Source organism: Mustelus asterias, chromosome 4 (genome assembly GCF_964213995.1).
Source record: "Mustelus asterias chromosome 4, sMusAst1.hap1.1, whole genome shotgun sequence".
NCBI lineage: Eukaryota > Metazoa > Chordata > Chondrichthyes > Carcharhiniformes > Triakidae > Mustelus > Mustelus asterias.
Window position 1 is genome coordinate 3,700,859 of NC_135804.1, and position 23,041 is coordinate 3,723,899.

General features: G+C 42.3%; 1 protein-coding gene across 1 annotated transcript in view; it reads left to right on the forward strand.

Annotated features, from left to right (window-relative positions):
* Positions 1 to 23,041, forward strand: part of terb1 (telomere repeat binding bouquet formation protein 1) — a 128,521-nt gene that overhangs the window by 66,494 nt on the left and 38,986 nt on the right. Inside the window, exons 16-18 of the mRNA XM_078210448.1 lie at positions 5,534 to 5,698; positions 14,713 to 14,826; positions 17,918 to 18,031. Coding sequence (XP_078066574.1) covers positions 5,534 to 5,698; positions 14,713 to 14,826; positions 17,918 to 18,031 — 393 coding nt within the window. The remainder of the gene's footprint in view (positions 1 to 5,533; positions 5,699 to 14,712; positions 14,827 to 17,917; positions 18,032 to 23,041) is intronic.

A 23,041-nucleotide genomic window follows, 5' to 3' on the forward strand; every position in this document is an offset into this window, starting at 1 on the left:
AAGTACTAAGGGGCATAGCCTCAAAATACGGGGTAGTCAATTTAGAACAGAGTTGAGGAGGAACTTCTTCTCCCAGAGGGTAGTGAATCTTTGGAATTTTCTGTCCAATGAAGCAGTAGAGGCTACCTCGTTAAATGTGTTTAAGTCACAGATAGATTTTTAACCATTAAGGGGATTAAGGGTTATGGGGAGTGGGCGGGTAAGTGGAACTGAACCCACTATCAGATCAGCCATGATCTTATTGAATGGCGGAGCAGGGTTGAGGGGCTAGATGGCTTACTCCTGCTCCTATTTCTTATGTTCTTATGTTCTTATCCTTACCGTATTATAGGAAAGATGTGAAAGTGTTGGAAAGGGTGCAGAGGAGATTTACCAGGATGTTGCCTGGTATGGTGGGAAAATCGTATGAGGAAAGGCTGAGGGGCTTGAGGTTGTTTTCGTTAGAGAGAAGAAGGTTAAGAGGTGACTTAATAGAGGCATACAAGATGATCAGAGGATTAGATAGGGTGGATAGTGAGAGCCTTTTTCCTCAGATGGTGTTGGCTAGCACGAGGGGACATAGCTTTAAATTGAGGGATGAGAGATATAAGAGAGATGTTAGAGGTAGGTTCTTTACTCAGAGAGTAGTAAGGGCGTGGAATGCCCTGCCTGCAGCAGTAGTGGACTCGTCAACATTAAGAGCATTCAAATGGTTATTGGATAAACATATGGATGATATTGGAATAGTGTAGATTAGAGGGGCTTTAGATTGGTTCCACTGGTCGGCACAGCATCGAGGGCCGAAGGGCCTGTACTGCGCTGTAATGTTCTATGTTACCTGATCTGGCCTATATAGTTGACTCTGAAACACCACTCAATTCAAGGGCAATTAGGGATGGGCAATAAATTCTGGCCCAATCAGTGATGATGTGGAGATGCCGGCGTTGGACTGGGGTAAGCACAGTAAGAAGTCTCACAACACCAGGTTAAAGTCCATAGAACCATAGAAAATTACAGCTCAGAAACAGGCCTTTTGGCCCTTCTTGTCTGTGCCAAACCATTTTATGCCTAGTCCCATTGACCTGCACTTGGACCATATCCCTCCACACCCCTCTCATCCATGAACCCGTCCAAGTTTTTCTTAAATGTTAAAAGTTACCACTTTACCATTTACCACTTTATCCGGCAGCTCATTCCACACTCCCACCACTCTGCGTGAAGAAGCCCCCCCTAATATTCCCTTTAAACTTTTCTCCTTTCACCTTTAACCCATGCCCTCTGGTTTTTTTTCTCCCCTAGCCTCAGTGGAAAAAGCCTGCTTGCATTCACTCTATCTATACCCATCAAAATCTTATACACCTCTATCAAATCTCCCCTCAATCTTCTACGCTCCAGGGAATAAAAGTCCCAACCTATTCAATCTCTCTCTGTAACTCAGCTTCTCAAGTCCCGGCAACATCCTTGTGAACCTTCTCTGCACTCTTTCAACCTTATTTACATCCTTCCTGTAACTAGGTGACCAAAACTGTACACAATACTCCAAATTCGGCCTCACCAATGCCTTATATAACCTTACCATAACACTCCAACTTTTATACTCGATACTCCGATTTATAAAGGCCAATGTACCAAAGGCACTCTTTACGACCCTATCCACCTGTGACGTCACTTTTAGGGAATTCTGTACCTGTATTCCCAGATCCCTCTGTTCAACTGCACTCTTCAGAGTCCTACCATTTACCCTGTACGTTTTACTTGGGTTTGTCCTCCCAAAGTGCAATATCTCACACTTGTCTGCGTTAAATTCCATTTGCCATTTTTCAGCCCATTTTTCTAGTTGGTCCAAATCCCTCTGCAAGCTTTGAAAACCTTCCTCACTGTCCACTACACCTCCAATCTTTGTATCACCAGCAAACTTGCTGATCCAATTTACCACATTATCATCCAGATCATTGATATAGATGACAAACAACAATGGACCCAACACCGATCCCTGCGGCACACCACTAGTCACAGGCCTCCACTCAGAGAAACAATCCTCCACAACCACTCTCTGGCTTCTTCCATTGAGCCAGTGTCTTATCCAATTTACTACCTCCCCATGTATACCTAGTGACTGAACCTTCCTAACTAACCTCCCATGAGGTTACCTTGTCAAAGGCCTTGCTGAAATCCAGGTAGACAACATCCACCACCTTCCCTTCATCCACTTTCCTGGTAACCTCCTCAAAAAACTCTAATAGATTGGTCAAACATGACCTACCACGCACAAAGCCATGTTGACTCTCCCTAATAAGTCCCTGTCTATCCAAACATTTGTAGATCCTATCCCTTATCACACCTTCCAATAACTTGCCCACCACCGACGTCAAACTTACTGGCCTATAATTTCCCGGATTTCTTTTGGAACTTTTTTTAAACAATGGAACAACATGAGCCACCCTCCAATCATCCGGCACCTCCCCCGTGAATACTGACATTTAAATATGTCTGCCAGGGCCCCTGCAAGTTCAACACTAGCTTCCCTCAAGGTCCATGGGAATACCCTGTCTGGTCCTGGGGATTTATCCACTCTGATTTGCCTCAAGACAGCGAGCACCTCCTCCCCTTTGATCTGTAAAGGTTCCATGACCTCCCTACCTGTTTGCCCTATTTCCATAGACTCCATGCCCGTTTCCTCAGTAAATACGGATGCAAAAAAAACATTTAGTATCTCCCCCATCTCTTTTGGTTCCATACACAGTGTACCACTCTGGTCTTCAAGAGGACCAATTTTATCCCTCACTATCCTTTTGCTCCTAACATACCTATAGAAGCTCTTTGGATTTTCCTTCACTCTGTCTGCCAAAGCAACCTCATGTCTTCTTTTAGCCCTCCTGATTTCCCTCTTAAGTAGCTTCTTGCACTTTTTATACTCCTCGAGCATCTGATGTGTTCCTTGCTGCCTGTACATTTCATACAACTCTCTCTTCCTCTTAATCAGTGTTACAATCTCCCTCGAGAATCAAGGTTCCTTATTCCTATTTACTTTGCCTTTAATCCTGACAGGAACATACAACTCTGCACTCTCAAAATTTCTCCTTTGAAGGCCTCCCACTTTCCATTTACATCCTTATCAGAGAACAGCCTGTGCCAATCCACACTTCCCAGATCCCTTCTCATTTCATCAAATTTGGCCTTTTTCCAGTTCAGAACTTCAACTCGAGGACCAGATCTATCCTTATCCATGATCAGGTTGAAACTAATGGCATTATGATCACTGGATCCAAAGTGTTCCCTTACACTCACATCCATCACCTGCCCTAACTCATTTCCCAATAGGAGATCCAATATCGCATCCTCTCTAGTTGGCACCTCGAGATACTGATGTAGAAAATTCTCCTGAACACATTTTACAAACTCTATCCCGTCCAAACCTTTAACAGTATGCGAGTCCCAATCTATATGTGGAAAATTAAAATCCCCCACTATCACAACTTTGTGTTTCTTGCAGTTGTTTCTTGCAGTTGTTTCTTGCATTCCAACCATTATCTTGTAACTTGAGTCTGTGTCTATGTATGCCCTGTTTGTGAACACAGCTCTTCACTCACCTGAAGAAGGAGCGACACTCCAAAAGTTTGTGCTACCAAATAAACATGTTGGACTTTAACCTGATGTTGTGAAACTTCTTACTGTGCCAATCAGTTTAAGAGGATTACAGTTCTCCCCTCCCAAATTCAGACATATAGACAACAGATCCAATCTGACGAGTTGCCCCCTTGTAGACATAACAAACAAAAAGTGAATGCTGAAAATAAAAAATTGAAATGCTCTGTTAGTCATACAGCATGTAGAACAGCCCATCTCCACCGAAATTTTCAAATAATTGTGCCCATTTGTTACCAGATTGAAAATCTACCCTGCTGCTTTCAACTTCTGGTATATGCTGAGTAGCCAGTTATGGTTTAAGTTTATTTATTGGGGTGGCACAGTGGCACAGTGGTGAGCACTGCTGCCTCACAGCACCAAGGATACGGGTTTGATTCCTGGCTTGGGTCACTGTCTGTGTGGAGTCTGCACGTTCTCCCTGTATCTGCGTGGGTTTCCTCCAGGTGCTCCGGTTTCCTCCCACAGTCTGAAAGACGTGCTAGTTAGGTGAATTGGCCGTGCTAAATTCTCCCTCAGTGTATCTGAACAGACGCCAGAGTGTGGCGACTAGGGGATTTTCACAGTAACTTCATTGCAGTGTGAATGTAAGCCTCCTTGTGACTAATAGAAAAACTTTAAAAAAAAATTTACTAGTGCCACATTAACACGGCAATTAAGTTACTGTGAAAATCCCTGAGCCGCCACACTCCAGCACCTGTTTGGATACACTGAGGGAGAATTTAGCATGGCTCATGCACCTAACCAGCATGTCTTTTGGACTGTGGGAGGAAACCGGAGCACTTGAAGGAAACCCACGCAGACACGGGGAGACTGTGTAGATTCCGTACAGACAGTGACGCAAGCTGGAAATTGAATCCAGGTTCCTGGCACTGTGAGGCAGCAGTGCTAACCACTGTGCCACTGTGCCATGCCAGTAAGGATAACAATTTGGATACTGCAGTTAGCCTTAACATCTCGAGACTAAGGGTGTAAATCAGGCACAGTTTCAACTCGTTATTGATATCTGTTAAGATACCTTTCTGGAAATGTGTGTGTGGGGGGCCTTTGGATGAAGACAGAATTAGGCACAATTTCCATCTTTGAATAACCTGGTCCTCATTGCCTAGGTGCACATAATAAAAAAATGGCACTTGAGAGAGGTACCAGTTAGTGGCTATGAGCCACAGAACCATAATCCTAGTCCAAAGTCTATGAATTCAAGGTTACAGGGAAGAAAACTGAAATCAAAATGCTAGACATGCACAGCAGGTTGGTCTTCATCTGAAAGACTGGAGTGATATGTTAACATTCCTGATAAAGCCCTTCATCAGTACAGCTAATCAGCAATTATTCTTTTCCAATGTGTGACACAACTTTTTTCCCATCCTCTGTCAAAGACATTCGAGTATAGTACAGTGGGCATCTAGTAAACTGCAACTTAGCTAAATGATCATTCTTCATGAATAAGATGAGTCCTTTCTTACCTTTAGACAATATTCACATGTGCACACACATACATGTATTCTATCAGAGGTCACTGTTGATGACAGAAACCCTGCCTGACTTAGACCACTCCAACCCAAGGGACCCAAATTTGACCCATTCAAAACCCACCCACTGGCAAGGAGCTAAAATTGGGCCGCATTGACTCCAAGGACAAATGTAGCACCCCTCCAAATCAGCTGACATTCCTGCTAGTGTCAGATAACTGAATACTGAATGGGAAACAAACTTGTACCTGCCGATCTGTCTGATGAAGTGATTCTGATTTTACCAGTTGGGCTGTTGGGGAGCCAGGGCACAATTATTTCAGCTTTAACTGACTGTAATCCAACAAAATAAAATCTTCTAAACTCTTAATTAGTAAAAGAAATATGGTGCAGATATTACCTTGGAGAAAAATCTCATCTAGTTTAATCTCTAATAGGTTGTTCAACTACATCAACATCCCTGAATAGCAGAAATTTCTGCAAAATTCTTCAGTTGTGCCCCAACAAATGTGACCGTCACAAAGTGATTCAAGAATGTGAGGATAGATATAAAAAGGAACTAAAGAAGTTATTAACCTGTTACAGTACCGTGCATGACAAAAGTAAGTAATCAATTCATCATCTTTAAGATTGGCTATAAGTTATATTCATACAAATGTTTATACACCCAAACTGTCACATTGAGATGCGGGAGAGCCACATGTACAACATTGTTCCGGGGAGAAACTTGGAAAGAAGTTATTCTTTTAGGTTGCAAGCTAGCATTGGAGCCAACATTGACCCTGCACAAGCTTTATAATACAACAGCAAAACTATAGAGTTCGGAACACTATTACCAATATACATTAGGTGGTTTTTAAATTACCTATTTACTTAAACTGACCAGAGTTCAGTTTATATTGTTATCCAATGCTCTCTGATGGAAATTGTACAGGAAGAATTGAGATGATGACTCAATGTCAGTAGACCACAGCCATGACCTGAGGAGGATCACTTTGTTCCCAAAACAGTCAATTAGGAGCACTGACCTAACAACTCCAAGTAATGATAGGAGAGGACTGGTCCATTGAGGTAGACTCTTTGGAGACTTGGGACAATGCGACAACAGTGCAAATATTCCAGTGACTTCTCGATGGCTTCTCTCCCAATCTTGCCCAAGTCATTTATTTAGTTTTTGGGTCATACACCATACTCCAGCCAAAATAGAATCATTGAATGATTACAGCACAGAAGGATGCCATTCTGCTTGATGTGTCTGCACTAGTGCAGTTGAAGGATGCCTCGTGAGTTGCTGCCATGCTTCTTGTAGATGGGGTGGAGCTTTCTTTGGAAGTTGCTGCATGAGAATCTGGATCACTCTCCAGAAGTGTCAGAAGGCTGGAAATTTACCTCTGTAACATCTTTGGTTTCTGTGTTAGCTGGTTCTAAAGAAAGGATTCATGTCCGTTGGGATACTGCTAAATTGGAACAATAGAGATAGCTAGCTGTTAAGAATTATATTTTCTCATGTTTGAGAATTTTAATTGATAAAAGTTATGCTAATTCTTTTTGTTATATTCTAACTAAATAAAATTTGTTTTGATGAAAGCTTCCTAGTTGGTCACTTGAATCATACCTGGGATTAAACACCTTATGCCGAAATCAAATATAAAAATTAGGGTCTAGGCTAACTTCATAAAATGCCTTGGAGTTTCTGATCTGGTCCTTAACACTGAGTCATGATGTGGAGATGCCGGCGTTGGATTGGGGTAAACACAGTAAGAGTTTTAACAACACCAGGTTAAAGTCCAACAGGTTTATTTGGTAGCAAATGCCATTAGCTTTCGGAGCGGAGCAGCGCTCCAAAAGCTAATGGCATTTGCTACCAAATAAACCTGTTGGACTTTAACCTGGTGTTGTTAAAACTCTTATTGCCTTAACACTGAGCACAAGGCTGAATGCTGTCCAGGCCTAGCTGCTTGTGGACACGGGCTGCTTCAGGATCTGAGGAGTCATGAATGGTGCTGAACATTGTACAATCATCAGTGAACATCCCCACTTCGGACCTTATCATGGGAGGAAGGTCATTGATGAAGCAGCTGAGGATGGTTGGGCCTAGGACACTACCCTGAGGAATTCCTGCTGTTATGTCCTGCAACGAGGCGGCACGGTGGCACAGTGTGGTTAGCACTGCTGCCTCACAGCGCTAGGGACCAAGGTTCAATTCCCGGCTTGGGTTACTGTCTGTGTGGAGTTTGTACATTGTCCCTGTGTCTGCGTGGGTTTCCTCCAGTTTCCTCCCACAGTCCAAAGATGTGCGGATTAGGTTGATTGACCATGCTAAATTGTCCTTTAGTGTCAGGGGGATTAGTAGGATAAATACATGAGATTACGGGGATAGGGCCTGGATGGGATTGTTGGTGCAGGCTCGATGGGCCAAATGGCCTCCTTCTGCACTGTATTCTATGAACTGACCTGCAACAACCACAACCATCTTCCTTTATGCTGGGTATGATTCCAACCAATGGAGAGTCTTCTCCCGATTCCCATTGACTGCAGTTTTGCTAGGGCTCCTTGATGCCATGCTTGGTCAAATGCTGCCTTGATGTCAAAGGCAGTCACTCTCACTTCACCTCAAGTTTCATTGTTTTGTGCATGTTTGGACCAAGCACATAACTGTACTATTTTCCACATTGCCAGGAAGATGTAATGTTGTAGCTGCACCAGAACAACTTGGCTAGGGCTACAGCTAGTTCTGGAGCACGAGTCGTCAGTGCTATTGGCAGAATGTTGTCAGGGCCCATCGCCTTTGCAGTATCTAATGCCTTCAGCTCTGTCCTAACGTGTGGAGTGAAGACTGGCTGAAGACTTGCATCTGTGATGCTGGTGACCTCAGGGAGAAGCTGAGATGAGTCACCCATTTGGCACTTCTGGCTAAATATGGTTGCAAATACTTCAGCCTTGTCTTTTGCATTGGTGTGCTGGTCTCAACCTGATGCACTTTGTCCCAGTGCAAGGTGCCATTATAGTAATAGTTTATGAACAAAATCCTACTCAGTACATTAATATTGAATTTCCGAGCCCACCAGAATCTGAGAACCAACAGTGATTAACGTTCAGCAGCACAGTTAAACCCCACGTTATGAAGATAGACAAACAAATTGACTGTCAGCACCTTCTATGATAGACCAGACAGAGAATTGAAGAAACGGATTTAAATAAAGTGAGTTTGTAAATCACATTACAAAAGAGAAACTGAAATAAAAGATAAACAGAAAGAAATACAGCTCAGTAAGTTGTAAGAACATTGAAAAAATCTCAGAAATGATGGGGCCGGAGACGTATAGCATCAAAAACTGCAAAATGAATCAAAGTTGGAGGGAGAAAGAAATCTGGAATCATCAGTGAAAACCCTCTTTGTAAATTGGCTGTAGTCCTGTTCGTTGAGATTACTAAAATTCTGCTTAATGATTGTGGTATGGCAGGTTCAGTTATACTAATTTAATCACAACTAATAGAAAAATCCCCAAAGGATCAGACTTTTAAACAATTGATGATTTTTGTACTAAAGAGAAAAAAATGATAATGGAATTTTTTGCTCACTTTGTTTAGCTAGTTGAGAGAATAAAGGTCGCAATAAACAGGTATGGAATTTGATGCAGCTTTACATGCAGTCTCATAGTGTAACTTCCAGGGTATTGTATATTTTGTTTTAGAATATCGAATGCATACTTGGAAGTTATTTCTGCACATAAAATTTTGAAAATTGCATACTGTTCAATACACAAGGGTTATTATACAAAGACATTTGACACCAACACAGAGAACAGAATTTTCCCAACCCACCCACCACGGGAATCGTAGCAGGCGGGACACAAACCATGCAACGGTCTGTTGATGTTGGGTGGGATTTTCCGGGCAGCAATTCACCAAGGTTCCTTTGAAGCACCTTCCATATCCGCAATCTCTACCACCTAGAAGGACAAAGCAGCAGATACATGGGAACATCACTACCTGGAACTTCCCATCCAAGCCATATACTATCCTGACTTGGAACTATTTTGCTGTTCCTTCACTGTTTCTGGGTCAACATTCTGGATCTCCCTCCCTTGCAGCATTGTGGTTGGATCTGCACCACATGGACTGCAGCAGTTCAAGAAGGCAGCTCACCACCGCCTTCTCAAGGGCAATTAGGGATAGGTAATAAATGCTGGTCCAGCCAGCGGCACCCACATCCTATGAAAGATTAACCAAAAAAAAGGTTGTTCTCCGTCTTGGGGCAGCGTGGCCAGAAAATCCCACGCAGAATGTTACAGTTGAGCCTGATCCAGCCCATTTACTATTTTGCAGCATTTGGAAACCTGCTACAAACTATGATTTGTTTGTCCCCTTTAAAAAGCCAAGAAGTATTTATCTTCTTTTGCGTAGTCAGTCAGCTTAGCCAATGAAAGTAGATCATCATTTTTTTTTGGCATGATAAAAATGTAAAGCTTTACATGAAGCGACAGCCCAAAGCCAAAGCTCTTTACTGCTTGTGAAGTTTCAGCAATCTTGTGCTTTGAAGCAATTACTTCTGCCCTATAAAACAGGAGTTATAGTTAATAATAAAGAAGGAATACTTTTACCAGCAGTTGTAATTTATTTAAAAAAACGAATGCATTTGGTCTGAAGAGCAGGATTATGTTCTGAAGCAGAATTGGTATGCTCAGGAGTCATACATTTGATTGTGACCCAGGGTCATATCTTTCAGCAGTTTGCTGGGTAGATGACAGGACTTAAAATAATCAACTATAAAAAAAGAGCATCTTGCAGATTGTAGCTATGTAGCAAAGCATCCATCCTGAATGTTGTATTAAAGAATTCTTACAAGTATAAATGTATTTGCGGGCATACTGGAGCAAGATCCAAAGGATCAAAAAGATTTCTGTCCAATAATGTAATATTATAATAGATAGCCAAGAAGGCATACGGCATTCTTGTCTTCATCGGCCGAGGCATTGAATTTAAAAATTGGCAAGTCATGTTGCAGCTTTACTTTGCATCAGTATTCACAAAGGAGAGGGACATGTTGACTGGTAGTGTCTCAGAGAGATGTGTTGACCCGTTAGAAAAAATCTCAATTACAAGGGAGGAAGTGTTAGGTTTTTTGGGAAACATTAAGACAAACAAATCCCCAGGGCCAGATGGCATCTATCCTAGACTCCTCAGGGAGGCAAGAGATGAAATTGCTGGGCCTCTAACAGAAATCTTTGTCTCTTCACTGGACACAGGTGAGGTCCCAGAGGATTGGAGGATAGCAAATGTGGTCCCGTTATTTAAGAAGGGTAGCAAGGATAACCCGGGTAATTATAGGCCGGTGAGCTTGACGTCCGTGGTAGGGAAATTGTTGGAGAAGATTCTTAGAGATAGGATATATGTGCATTTAGAACTGAATAATCTCATTAGCGATAGACAGCATGGTTTTGTACGAGGGAGGTCATGCCTCACAAATTTGGTTGAGTTTTTTGAGGAGGTGACAAAAACGATTGACAAGGGAAGGGCCGTGGATGTCGTCTATATGGATTTTAGTAAAGCGTTTGACAAGGTCCCTCATGGCAGGCTGGTGCAAAAGGTGAAATCTCACGGGATAAAAGGTGAGCTAGCTAGATGGGTGGAGAACTGGCTTAGCCATAGAAGACAGAGGGTAACAGTGGAGGGGTCTTTTTCCGGTTGGAGGTCTGTGACTAGTGGTGTTCTGCAGGGCTCTGTACTGGGACCTCTGCTGTTTGTGATACATATAAATGATTTGGAGGAAGATGTAGCTAGTGTGATCAGTAAGTTTGCGGACGACACAAAGATTGCTGGAGTTGCGGATAGTGATGAACATTGTCAGAGAATACAGCAGGATATAGATAGGCTGGAACATTGGGCGGAGAAATGGCAGGTGGAATTTAATCCAGATAAATGCGAAGTGATGCATTTCGGTAGATCTAATGTAAGGGGGAACTATACAATAAATGGCAGAACCATCAGGAGTATAGACACACAGAGGGACCTGGGTGTACAAGTCCACAGATCCTTAAAGGTGGCAGCACAGGTGGAGAGGGTGGTCAAGAAGGCATATGGCATGCTTGCCTTTATTGGACGGGGCATAGAATACAAACGTTGGCATATGATGTTGCAGCTGTATAGAACGTTGGTTAGGCCACATTTGGAATACTGCGTCCAGTTCTGGTCGCCACACTACCAGAAGGGCGTGGAGGCTTTAGAGAGAGTACAGAAAAGGTTTACCAGGATGTTGCCTGGTATGGAGGGTCTTTGCTATGAGGAGAGATTGGGTAAACTGAGGTTGTTCTCCCTGGAAAGATGGAGGATGAGGGGCGGCCTAATAGAGGTGTATAAAATTATGAAGGGCATAGATAGGGTGAACAGTGGGAAGCTTTTTCCCAGGTCGGAGGTGACGAACACAAGGGGTCACAGGTTCAAGGTGAGGGGGGCAAGGTTCAACACAGATGTCAGGGGGACGTATTTTACACAGAGGGTGGTGGGGGCCTGGAATGCACTGCCAAACAAGGTGATTGAGGCGGACACGCTGGGATCGTTTTAAGACTTATCTAGATAGCCACATGAACAGACTGGGAATAGAGGGATACAAACAAATGGTCTAGTTGGGCACATGAGCGGCACAGGCTTGGAGGGCCGAAGGGCCTGTTCCTGTGCTGTGATTTTCTTTGTTCTTTGTTTTTTTCTTTGATTTTTATTATGGTTATTGCTGTCAGAGGCCCTTAGTAACTATGGAAATATGTATGCCTGGGTATGTAAGGATACTGCAGCATTGCAGCTTTTTTCACAGATCCCTTATTTTTTTTCAGTTCCTTGAACCACCTCCACAAATAGTGATTTCTGATATGTGAAGTAAGACAATGGGTGGAATTCACTCACCTTCAGCTGCTCTTCCCTGTTCCCAGCATTGCCACGTTCCACCTGTGTTGAGGATTAAGAGCAGAAGTCATACCAGCAAAATCCCTTTATTGTTGTTTTCTGCGTTGGCTTTGTCTTGTTTCTTTGTCCCTTCATGTTGCATTCAGGTGTTTTATATGTAGCCGCTCACAATTCATCTGGGCACAACCTTTGTTTCTTTATATATAATCTGTCTTACATAGAACATAGAACAGTACAGCACAGAACAGGCCCTTCGGCCCACGATGTTGTGCCGAGCTTTGTCTGAAACCCAGATCAAGCTATTTCCTCCCTATCATCCCGAAGTACTTCATGTGCCTATCCAATAGCTTCTTAAATGTTCCTAAAGTTTCCGACTCCACTATCCCTGCAGGCAGTCCATTCCATACCCCAACCACTCTCTGAGTAAAAAACCTACCTCGGACATCCTTCCTATATCTCCCACCATGAACCCTATAGTTATGCCCCCTAGTTACCGCTGCATTCACCCGAGGAAATAGTCTTTGAACGTTCACTCTATCTATCCCCCTCATCATCTTATAAACCTCGATCAAGTCTCCTCTCAACCTCCTCCGCTCCAAAGAGAAAAGCCCAAGTTCCCTCAACCTTTCCTCATAAGACTTACCCTCCAAACCAGGCAGCATCCTGGTAAATCTCCTTTGCACTCTTTCCAGCGCTTCCACATCCTTCTTGTAGTGAGGTGACCAGAACTGCACACAATATTCCAAATGTGGTCTCACCAAGGTCCTGTACAGTTGCAGCATAACCCCACGGCTCTTAAACTCAAACCTTCTGTTACTGAACGCCAACACACTATAGGCCTTCTTCACGGCTCTATCCACTTGAGTGGCCACCTTCAGAGATCTATGGATATGAACCCCAAGATCTCTCTGTTCCTCCACATTCTTCAGAACCCTACCTTTGACCCTGTAATCCACATTTAAATTTGTCCTACCAAAATGAATCACCTCGCATTTGTCAGGGTTAAACTCCATTTGCTATTTTTCAGCCCAGCTCTGCATCCTAACTATATCTCTTTGCAGCCTACAACAGCCCTCCACCTCATCCACTACTCCACCAATCTTGGTGTCATCAGCAAATTTACTGATCCACCCTTCAGCCCCCTCCTCCAAGTCACTTATAAAAATGTCTTGTAAAGTTTTGCATTTGTAACACTTTTTTGAATGTCAGCAGCAAGTTTTGTTTTTGGCTAGACACTGTGATTATGCAGATTAGACAGCACAAAGTTACCATGCTGCTTGACTCAACAGGACTGGACACGGGCTAATCATAAATTGTGATTCCAGCTTCTGAAAGCAGGAACAATCCAAGCTTTAGCCCTCAATGTCTCATGGTTTCACAATGAGTGTTACTTGTTTCCTGCATAGGATATATAAAATCTTTGCAGTCATTATGGGGCGGCATGGTGACACAGTGTCCCTGGCACTGCTGCCTCACAGCGCCAGGGACCTGGGTTCAATTCCTGGCTTGGATCACTGTCTGTGTGGAGTCTGCATGTTCTCCCCGAGTCTGCGTGGGTTTCCTCTGGGTGCTCTGGTTTCCTCCCACAGTGTGAAAGACGTGCTGGCTAGGTGCATTGGCCATGCTAAATTCTCCCTCAGTGTGCCGAACAGGCGCCAGAGTGTAGCGTCCAGGGAATTTTTCACAGTAATATCATTGCAATGTTAATGTAAGCCTATTTGTGATATGAATAAATAAACTTCAGTATTTTTCAAAGTCATACAGCAGTTCACATTTGCAATGAAATAAGCTTTACGGAAGGCAGTTTTGTTCCCATTATACCTCAGAACTGATGATCTCAGCAAAGGGGTATCTCAGATGAGTCATTCCAGAACAAATGTGGATCGGATGTTGTGTAATTTATGATCACTAGAGTTCAAGAAGGTTTTGAAAATTTTGGACACTTGGGTAACATACAGTGCTTCAGATGCCAGCTTCAGAAAAGGAATTAGAGGACATTAAAAAAATCAGTTTTACCATACTGAAGTATTATAAAGTCCAACTTGAGCTAATGCATTGTAATACAACTTTCATAAAATGTCAGCCTGCCTCATTTTGTAGCACTCATTTCTGGGTTGGAAGATTGTGGGTCCAAAAGTTATTCCCAGGCTTGTAATCTCAGCTGACTCTGCAGTGCAGTACCTAAAAGATTCCACTGCTATCTTTTGAATGAGATGTTAAAACCACCTCGCCTGTCCAGGTGGATGTACTGACACTTTGTAAAGAAGAATGGGCAAATGTTCTGGTGTACCGCCCGACAATCTCTCCACTACAAAGCTGGCCATTAGCTGTTTATGGAATATTCCTGTTTCCAAGCTGGTTGTCTTATGTTGCTGCCTATGTAAGAACAGTCACTATACTTCGAAAGTAAATCATATGTGAAGTGCTTTGGGACAGACAACCTGAAGCTAAGATGAAGAATCATGGGTCTTCTAGCTTTACAAAACCTTTTAATCCATTTGTCAATAATTCGTTCATAAATTCTATAAACTTAATTAGTTGCCAATCATGTAATATTTAGTGAAACTATTTTTAAGCGAGTTATGCACAATCCTTTTATGCCAATTATTGTGGGCAAAATAATCTTAAAGGAGAAAACATGATTGTGATCAATTCTATACATGATTTGTAAGTGATTGTGGCAGTGTACAATTTCTAATGATGCTTTATTTTGTAGAGATTCTTTTGACTCCAATCGAAAAGACTGCATCTCGCGTGACAAATTTCTACAGACAACATACAGATTTTTTAACCGGGCCTAAACCATCTACAAAAGATGTGCATGAGAAAAGTAAGTATGGTTCTCGCTGCTGGGTGCTGGATTATACCTTTGGATCCTGGGCTCAAATTCAATTCAGATGTTCATTAGAAGCACCGTTCCCTTTAGGAATGCATAAGCATGGCTGCATATCAATCTTAAAGGGATTGCACAGTTCAATAAGCTCACCAACAAACAGAAGTTAGAGGGAACATTGGTAAGAACCAATATACTAGTACTCTGTTTTATGGACAGGAGAGAAAGGAAAACATCTTTTTTATCTTCTCACTAACTGTCCATAAGCAAAAGGTACTTTTGAATTGTTTTAAGTAGTGTGGCGTGTTTTCCCAAACCCTTAGTTTGGGTAGTCCAATTAACGAATAACTCATAGCAAACTCACATTGTGATTAACTCAGAAGGTTAGTTTATTCACATTCAAACAGGGGAGGAGTGTTCACAATGTCTCACACCACCACACACACACATACACATAGCAGGGTGAAATGGGAAAATATTGTAACTATGGATAGTAACAGTAAAAGAACCACAGAAATGAATTTTAGTTAGAACATAGAACAGTACAGCACAGAACAGGCCCTTCGGCCCACGATGTTGTGCCGAGCTTTATCTGAAACCAAGATCAAGCTATCCCACTCCCTATCATCCTGGTGTGCTCCATGTGCCTATCCAATAACCGCTTGAATGTTCCTAAAGTGTCTGACTCCACTATCACTGCAGGCAGTCCATTCCACACCCCAACCACTTTCTGCGTAAAGAACCTACGTCTGATATCCTTCCTATATCTCCCACCACGAACCCTATAGTTATGCCCCCTTGTAATAGCTCCAGCCACGCGAGGAAATAGTCTTTGAACGTTCACTCTATCTATCCCCTTCATCATTTTATAAACCTCTATTAAGTCTCCCCTCAGCCTCCTCCGCTCCAGAGAGAATAGCCCTAGCTCCCTCAACCTTTCCTCATAAGACCTACCCTCCAAACCAGGCAGCATCCTGGTAAATCTCCTCTGCACTCTTTCCAGCGCTTCCACATCCTTCTTATAGTGAGGTGACCAGAACTGCACACAATATTCCAAATGTGGTCTCACCAAGGTCCTGTACAGTTGCAGCATAACCCCATGGCTCTTAAACTCCAACCCCCTGTTAATAAAAGCTAACACACTATAGGCCTTCTTCACAGCTCTATCCACTTGAGTGGCAACCTTTAGAGACCTGTGGATATGGACCCCAAGATCTCTCTGTTCCTCCACAGTCTTCAGAACCCTACCTTTGACCCTGTAATCCACATTTAAATTAGTCCTACCAAAATGAATCACCTCACATTTATCAGGGTTAAACTCCATTTGCCATTTTTCAGCCCAGCTTTGCATCCTATCTATGTCTCTTTGCAGCCTACAACAGCCCTCTACCTCATCCACTACTCCACCAATCTTGGTGTCATCAGCAAATTTACTGATCCACCCTTCAGCCCCCTCCTCTAAGTCATCCTCTAAGTTCACGTGATTATCAGAGTCAATGTCAAGTGAGGAGTTCTTTCATGTCAGAGCTCAAGTTCAGTTGGCTGAAGACCGCAGTTCTAGAGTTCGCTTTACAATTTGTGCAGATACCACAAGATGAAGTTGGTACACAGACACTGGGTCAGTTTTGCAGTTGATAGGAAATCTTCCAGCAGATAGACTTTGAGGAGAAGGCTCAGTTTGGAGTTCTGCTTCTTGGGGTTCACTGGTTGGATGTTAAACACCAGACTGAGGGGTTCTCAATTCTCAAAGGAATATAGAGATTTCAAAATGTGAAATAGGTTTCACATTTTGAAATTTCTATATTCCACCTTCTACCACCTTCTCAGACAAGTCATGTGACCTTTTACCACGATGACTTTGAAAGGAATGTTTATCTGGTGTCTGGAATTGGCTTTAATTTCAGAACTGATAATGTCCTAGCCATTAGCTTTTGAAAGAGTGACCATCATATTGAGGTTCCTATATTGGAAAACCATTGTCCAGGCAGACCCTCTGACTCCACTAGAAGAATGAGCTTATCAAGCTGCCAATGTCATCCATTATCACCTCAGTGGCCCCATTTTGAAATGGACTTGAACAGTCTATTGGTTGCTTAATGAGTCTGCAGCATAACGAGTTTTGATCTTCAAGTCTCCTACTTTTGTTATCATAATGTCCTTACAATTGGGTATGGTATTCCACAAAGATAAGAGGAGAATTTGTTTGCTCTTCTAACCTTATTGGTAGCTTCCAGAACAAAGGGCCAGTAATGTGGTCACGTGACTTGTAGCAGCTATCTTTTTTTGGTTTGGCAGAAACTTTATTTTAAAAATAGCAAAAAAACAATTTCGAGCCATTTATTTGTTGGTGTTTCTGGCATTTATGTGATGCTTCTGTGTACAGGTTTCCTCTCTTGTTTGCCTACATGTCTATTAGAATCCCACTGGTGCAGAAAGAGGTCATTCGGCCCATCGGGTCTGCATTGATTTTCCAAAAGAGCATCTTAGCCAGGCTCACCCCCTTGCCCTATCATAGCAACTCCAAGCATTTACCATGACTAATCCACCTAACCTACACATCTTTGGACACTAAGGGACAATTTAGCAAGGCCAATCCACCTCACCTACACATCTTTGAATGTGGGAGGAAACCAGAGAAAGCCCACGCAGAGACAGTGGGAGCATACAAACTCCACACAGATCGTCACCCAAGGATGGAACTGAACCTGGGTCCCTGGCACTGTGAGGCAGCAGTGCTAACCACTGTGCCACCATGCCGCCCCCTATTCCTTTTCAAAACTAAATGTATATGAAGTGCTTTGGGACACCTTGAGCCCAAGATGAAGAACTATGTTTCTTCTTCTACATTTGCAAAACCTTTTAATTCATTTGTCAATGACTACTTCATTCACAATTTATAAAGTTTAACTAGTTGCCTTGCATGCAGAACTTTATGAAATTCTTTTCAGCAACTGTGCATAATCTTTTGTCACAGTTATTGTGCTTAAGGTAATCTTGATGGGCAAGAAACATGATTATGACAAGTTTTAGACATAATTTTTAAGTAGTCTGTAACATTCTGAAATATATAATAATGTTCTATTTTCAGAGATTCTTTTGACTCCAGTCCAAAAGCCTGTGTCACTCATGACAAATTTCCACAGACAACAAACAGATTTTATACCTTGGTCTAAACCATCAACAAAAGATGGTCATAGAGAAAGTAAGTATAGTTTTTACTGTTGGGTACTGGATTACAGCTTTTGGTTCTGGGCTCAAAAGCAGTTTAGATTTATGGTAGAAATGACCATATGTTAAGCAAACCATGATGTAAACATAGCTTATAGTGGAAGAAGAGTCCTAGAGTAATTGCACAACATGGAGACTTTTACCATGGGTCTTTGCCCTTTGGCATTGCAAATACCACTGGAGATTTCCCATAGGCAAAATGAGTGCTCTTGCTTTGAGCTGGCGTGGACATTCTAAAGCAGTGTATGTGAGATAGGAAGAATTAGTAGACCTCAGTCATTGAATCTACGTGCTCTCAAATCAGAGAATGGGAGGAGAATAGTCTACATGGGCATGTTTGGCCCTAAAAGGGAAGCTATAGCAAAAAATTTTCATGCTGGACTGATGCTTCATTGGATCTCGTCAGAGGATCTCATGGGAGTCTACATGGTCAACAAGACTGGAATATCTCCTGTTTGGTGTAGGGTAGAGAATAATCTCCATCCATCCCACTGAATTCAGGCAAAAGAATCCCAGCAGCATCGCAGTGGATACACTGCGACAGCACCGGAATTGGCATGGCAATGAAATATTTTATAGAGATAAAAAATGTCTATAAGGCCAAATCTATTCTCCTGCAGATGGCCTCAGCCAAGACAAGATCCCTCGACAGGTATTTCTTTCTCCAAGACAGATTAGAGATCCTTCTTCTTCTGCTAAGGGATCAAATTTCGCCGCTGCTTCCTAGACCATGTGGTCACATTCTACTTTGTATGCCAGGAAGTTATAGCAAATTGTGAAGAAGCACTGAGTGTAACAAGGGCACAGAATGTACTCTGGATGGGGAACTTCAATGATACTTGTTAGCACCATTATTGATCAAGCCTGAGGGACCTGAAGGACGTATCTGCCAGATTGGGCCTGCAGCAGTTGGTGAAAAAACCAGCACGAAGGAAAACCTACTGGAACTCATCTTCATCAAAATACCTGTTGCAGATGCATTATTCATGACAATATTGGTAGGAGTGACCACTGTGCAATCCTTGTGGAAACAAAATTCTATGTTCGCACTGAGGATATCTTCCATTCTGTTGCATGGCATCATCACCATACTAAATGGGGTAGATTCAGAATAGATCTAGCAGTTCAAAACTGAGCACCCAGCAGCAGCAGAATTGTGTTCCACCACAATCTGAAATCCTCATGGCCCAGCATATCGCTCAATCATTGCCGTCAAGGCAGGAGACCAACCTTGATTCAATAAGGACTGTGGAGAGCATGCCAGGAGGACCAATCATTCCTACAAATAAGGTCCCAACTTGTTAATGCTCCATTATAGAACGACATGGTAAACAGCATGCTATAGACAAAGCTAAATAAAATATCAGATCAAACACTGCAGTTCTGCCACATCTAGTTATGAATTGTTGTGGACAAGTAAACAATTTATAGGAGGAGAAGCTGCATGAACATCCCATCATCAATGATGCAAAAGGCAAGACTCAGTATTTGCAAATGTCTTCAGCCAAATGTTTCTCCTCATGAGGTCCCCATCATCACAGATGCCAGTCTTGAGCAAGTTCAGTTCACTTCATGTGTTTCTTTAAACTTTTTCAACAGATGTGGGTGTTGCTGGCTAGGCTAAGTAGGTTTCCCGTACACCCCTGACTTGTGCCTTATAGATGGTAGACAGTCTCTGGGGAGTCATGAGCTAAGTTACTCACCATTGAATTCCCAATCTCTTGTAGCTGCAGTATTTAAATGGCTGGTCCAGTTCAATTTCTAGTTCCATTTCAGTGGCAACCTCCCTGATTGTTGTTAGTGGGGGATTCAGCAATGGTAATGCCACTGAATGGCAAGGGGAGATGGTTGGGTTCTCTCTTGTTAGAGATGGTCATTGCCTGGCACTTGTGCAACACAAATGTTACTTGTTATTTATTAGCCCAAGCCTGAATGTTGTCCAAGTCTTGCAGCATATGGGCACAGACTGCTTTATTATCTGCGGGGTCATGAACAGTGCTGAACATTGTGCAATCATCAATGCACATCCCTACTTCCGACTTTATAGTGGAGGGAAGGTCATTAATGAAGCAGCTGAAGGTGGTTGGGCCTGGGGCACTACCCTGAGGAATTCCCACAATGATGTCTTGGAACTGAGATAATTGTCCTCCAACAATCGCAGCCATCTTTCTTTGTGCTAGGTATAACTCCAACCAGTGGAGAATTTTCCCCCTCATTCCAGTTTTGCCTGGGCTCCTTCATGTCACACTTGGCCAAATGCTGCCTTGAGTTCAGCACTTTTACCATGTTTGGACCAAGGCTGTAATAAGGTCAGGGTGGGACGGTACATATCCAAGAATGGTGACGGTGGTGAATGGGACATTGTACGGTATGATTCTATGAGTATGAACGTACTCAAGCTGTTGCTTGACTAGCCTGTGAGACAGCTCTCCCAACTTTGACACAAACCCACAGATGCTAGTAAGGATGACTGCAGGATGGATAGGGTGGGTGTGCTGTTGTCATTTCCAGTGCTTAGGTGAATACCAGGTGGTCCATCCAGTTTGTTTCCTTTTAGACATCGTAGCGATTTGACACAACTTAAGTGGCTTGGTAGGCCATTTCAGAGGGCATTTAAGAGTCAACCACATTTCTATGGATCTAGAGTCACATGTAAGCCAGATGTAAGTTAGGCTTTTTATGACAATTGATAATTACTGCTTTGACAAAGAGTCATCTGGACTCCAAATGTCAGCCCTTTTCTCTCCTTACAGATGCTGCCAGACCTGCTGAGATTTTCCAGCATTTTCTCTTTTGGTTGATAATTACTGAGACTTGTTAATTAAATTCTAGATTTGGTTGTCATGGTTGGTTCGAATACTGTCCCCAGAGCATTTGTCTGGGCCGCTGGTTTGTTGGTCCATTAACATAACCACCAAACACACCACCCCTCATGAAACAGCTGAGCATACTGGATGCAGCAATGACTATGGGGCCCATCAACATCCAGGCTGCAATACTGGAGACTTGTGCTTTAGAACTGTCTGTGTCTCTAGCTTAGTTGTTCCTTGTAGAAACTCTTCTTATCTATTTTTATGTTACTCGCTAATTTACTCTCATATTTTAATTTCTCCCTTTGTATTATTTTTCTAGTCACCCTTTGCTGGTTTCTAAATTTTTACCAATCTTGTGGCCAGCCATTAATCTTCACAGCATTGTATACCTTTTCATTCAATCTGACACCAGATTGTTCATTTGTTAGCTTGAGATGGTCAATCCATCTTGTAAAGTCTTTCTCTTTCAATGGAATATATATTTTTTGGGAGTTATGAAATATCTCTTTAAATGTCTGCCACCACTTGTCTACCACCTTTCCTCTAACCTATTTTTCCAGTCCACTATAGCCAATTCTGATTACATGTCTTTGCAATTTCTTTTATTTAAGTTTAAGACACTAGTTTCAGATCCAAATTTGTCGCCCTGAAACTGAATGCAAAATTCTTCATGTTATGATCACTATTTCCCAGAGGATCTATTACTAAGAAATCATTCATCAATCCTGTCTCGTTACACATTACCAGATCTAAAATAGACTGTTCTCTGATTGGTTCCGCAAGGTATTATTCTAAGACTCTCCCAAATACAGGACAGTATTCCTGCATCACTGACGAATATCACATTCATACTTATGAATTCTGAACTTCAGCAGATCCATTGATGCATTGCCACTCATAGTAAATGTCAGGATTTACAGCAGAAGCTCAAATAAATGGAACGTAATGATAATCATGTAACATTAGATGGTATCCCATTGTTTCTTTAAGTGTCAATTAACATTATGTTTAGACTTACTGGTACATTAAATTTGGAATGGCGAGATGAGTCACCAGTTGCCGATACTCGACACTTAGTTTTTACTACATAATAGAAATTTTTTAGTTCCTTTCCAATGTTGAGTTAACTGATCTCGGTCAAGATAGCTATAGAAATTGCTCTATTGAGTTCCGAACAGATTGGACATTAGCACTCTTCCATTTGAGTCAGAATGTTGTGGTTTAAAACTCCACTCCAAGATCTGAGAAAGTCTTGGCTGACATTTCAGTACAATATTATGGGAGAGTCGTATTGTCAGAGATGTCCTTTGGATGAGGTATGTCTGTTCTGATGAAATGGAAGCTTCATCAGCACTAATTGAAGAAGTTAAGGGGGAATAGTTGTGCAGTGGTAATGTCACTGGACTGGTAATCCAGAGGCCTAGGCTAATGCGCTGGAGACATGAATTTAAATCCCACCACAGCAGCTGGTGGAATTAAAATTCAATTAATAAATCTGGAAATAATTCTCATCTCAGAATGATGACATGAAGCTCACATTGATTGCTGTAAAATCCCATCTTTTCACTCATGTCTCTTAGGGGAGGAAATCTGCCATCCTTACCTGGTCTGGCATGCATGTGACTAGACCAATAACCAACTCTAAACTGCTCACTGAAATGGACGAATAGGCCATTCAGCTCAAGGGCAATTAGGGATGGATAGCACATGCTGGCCTTGCCAGTGACACATCCCAGAACATACTTTTTAAAAAGGTCTCTCAAACAACCTTCCTCTCTTTACCAATGTCATCATGCAATTGGATTTACTGGCCCATCATCAAATGCTATCCAAGGGGCATTAGAGTATGCCACAGGGCTGGTACATTTGTCTGCATAAGTGTAAGAAATTCATTGCATATAAAGCACATTAAGACATATCTGAGAAAACACAAGAAGTGTTATTTTTAATTGCAAGTTATTTCTTTCCAGAGAAGGTCTCTCAGGGAACGGTAATGTAATGGTTGTGTTACGGAAGTAGCAATCCACAGACTTGAACTAATGTAAAGAATGTGAGTTTAAATCCCACCATGGCAATTTGATATTCAGTTTTAAAACATTGGAAATATGACTCCAGTCCCAATGTGATTGACCTGTGTTCCGAATTAGCCTCACAATAGTATTGGTCATAAA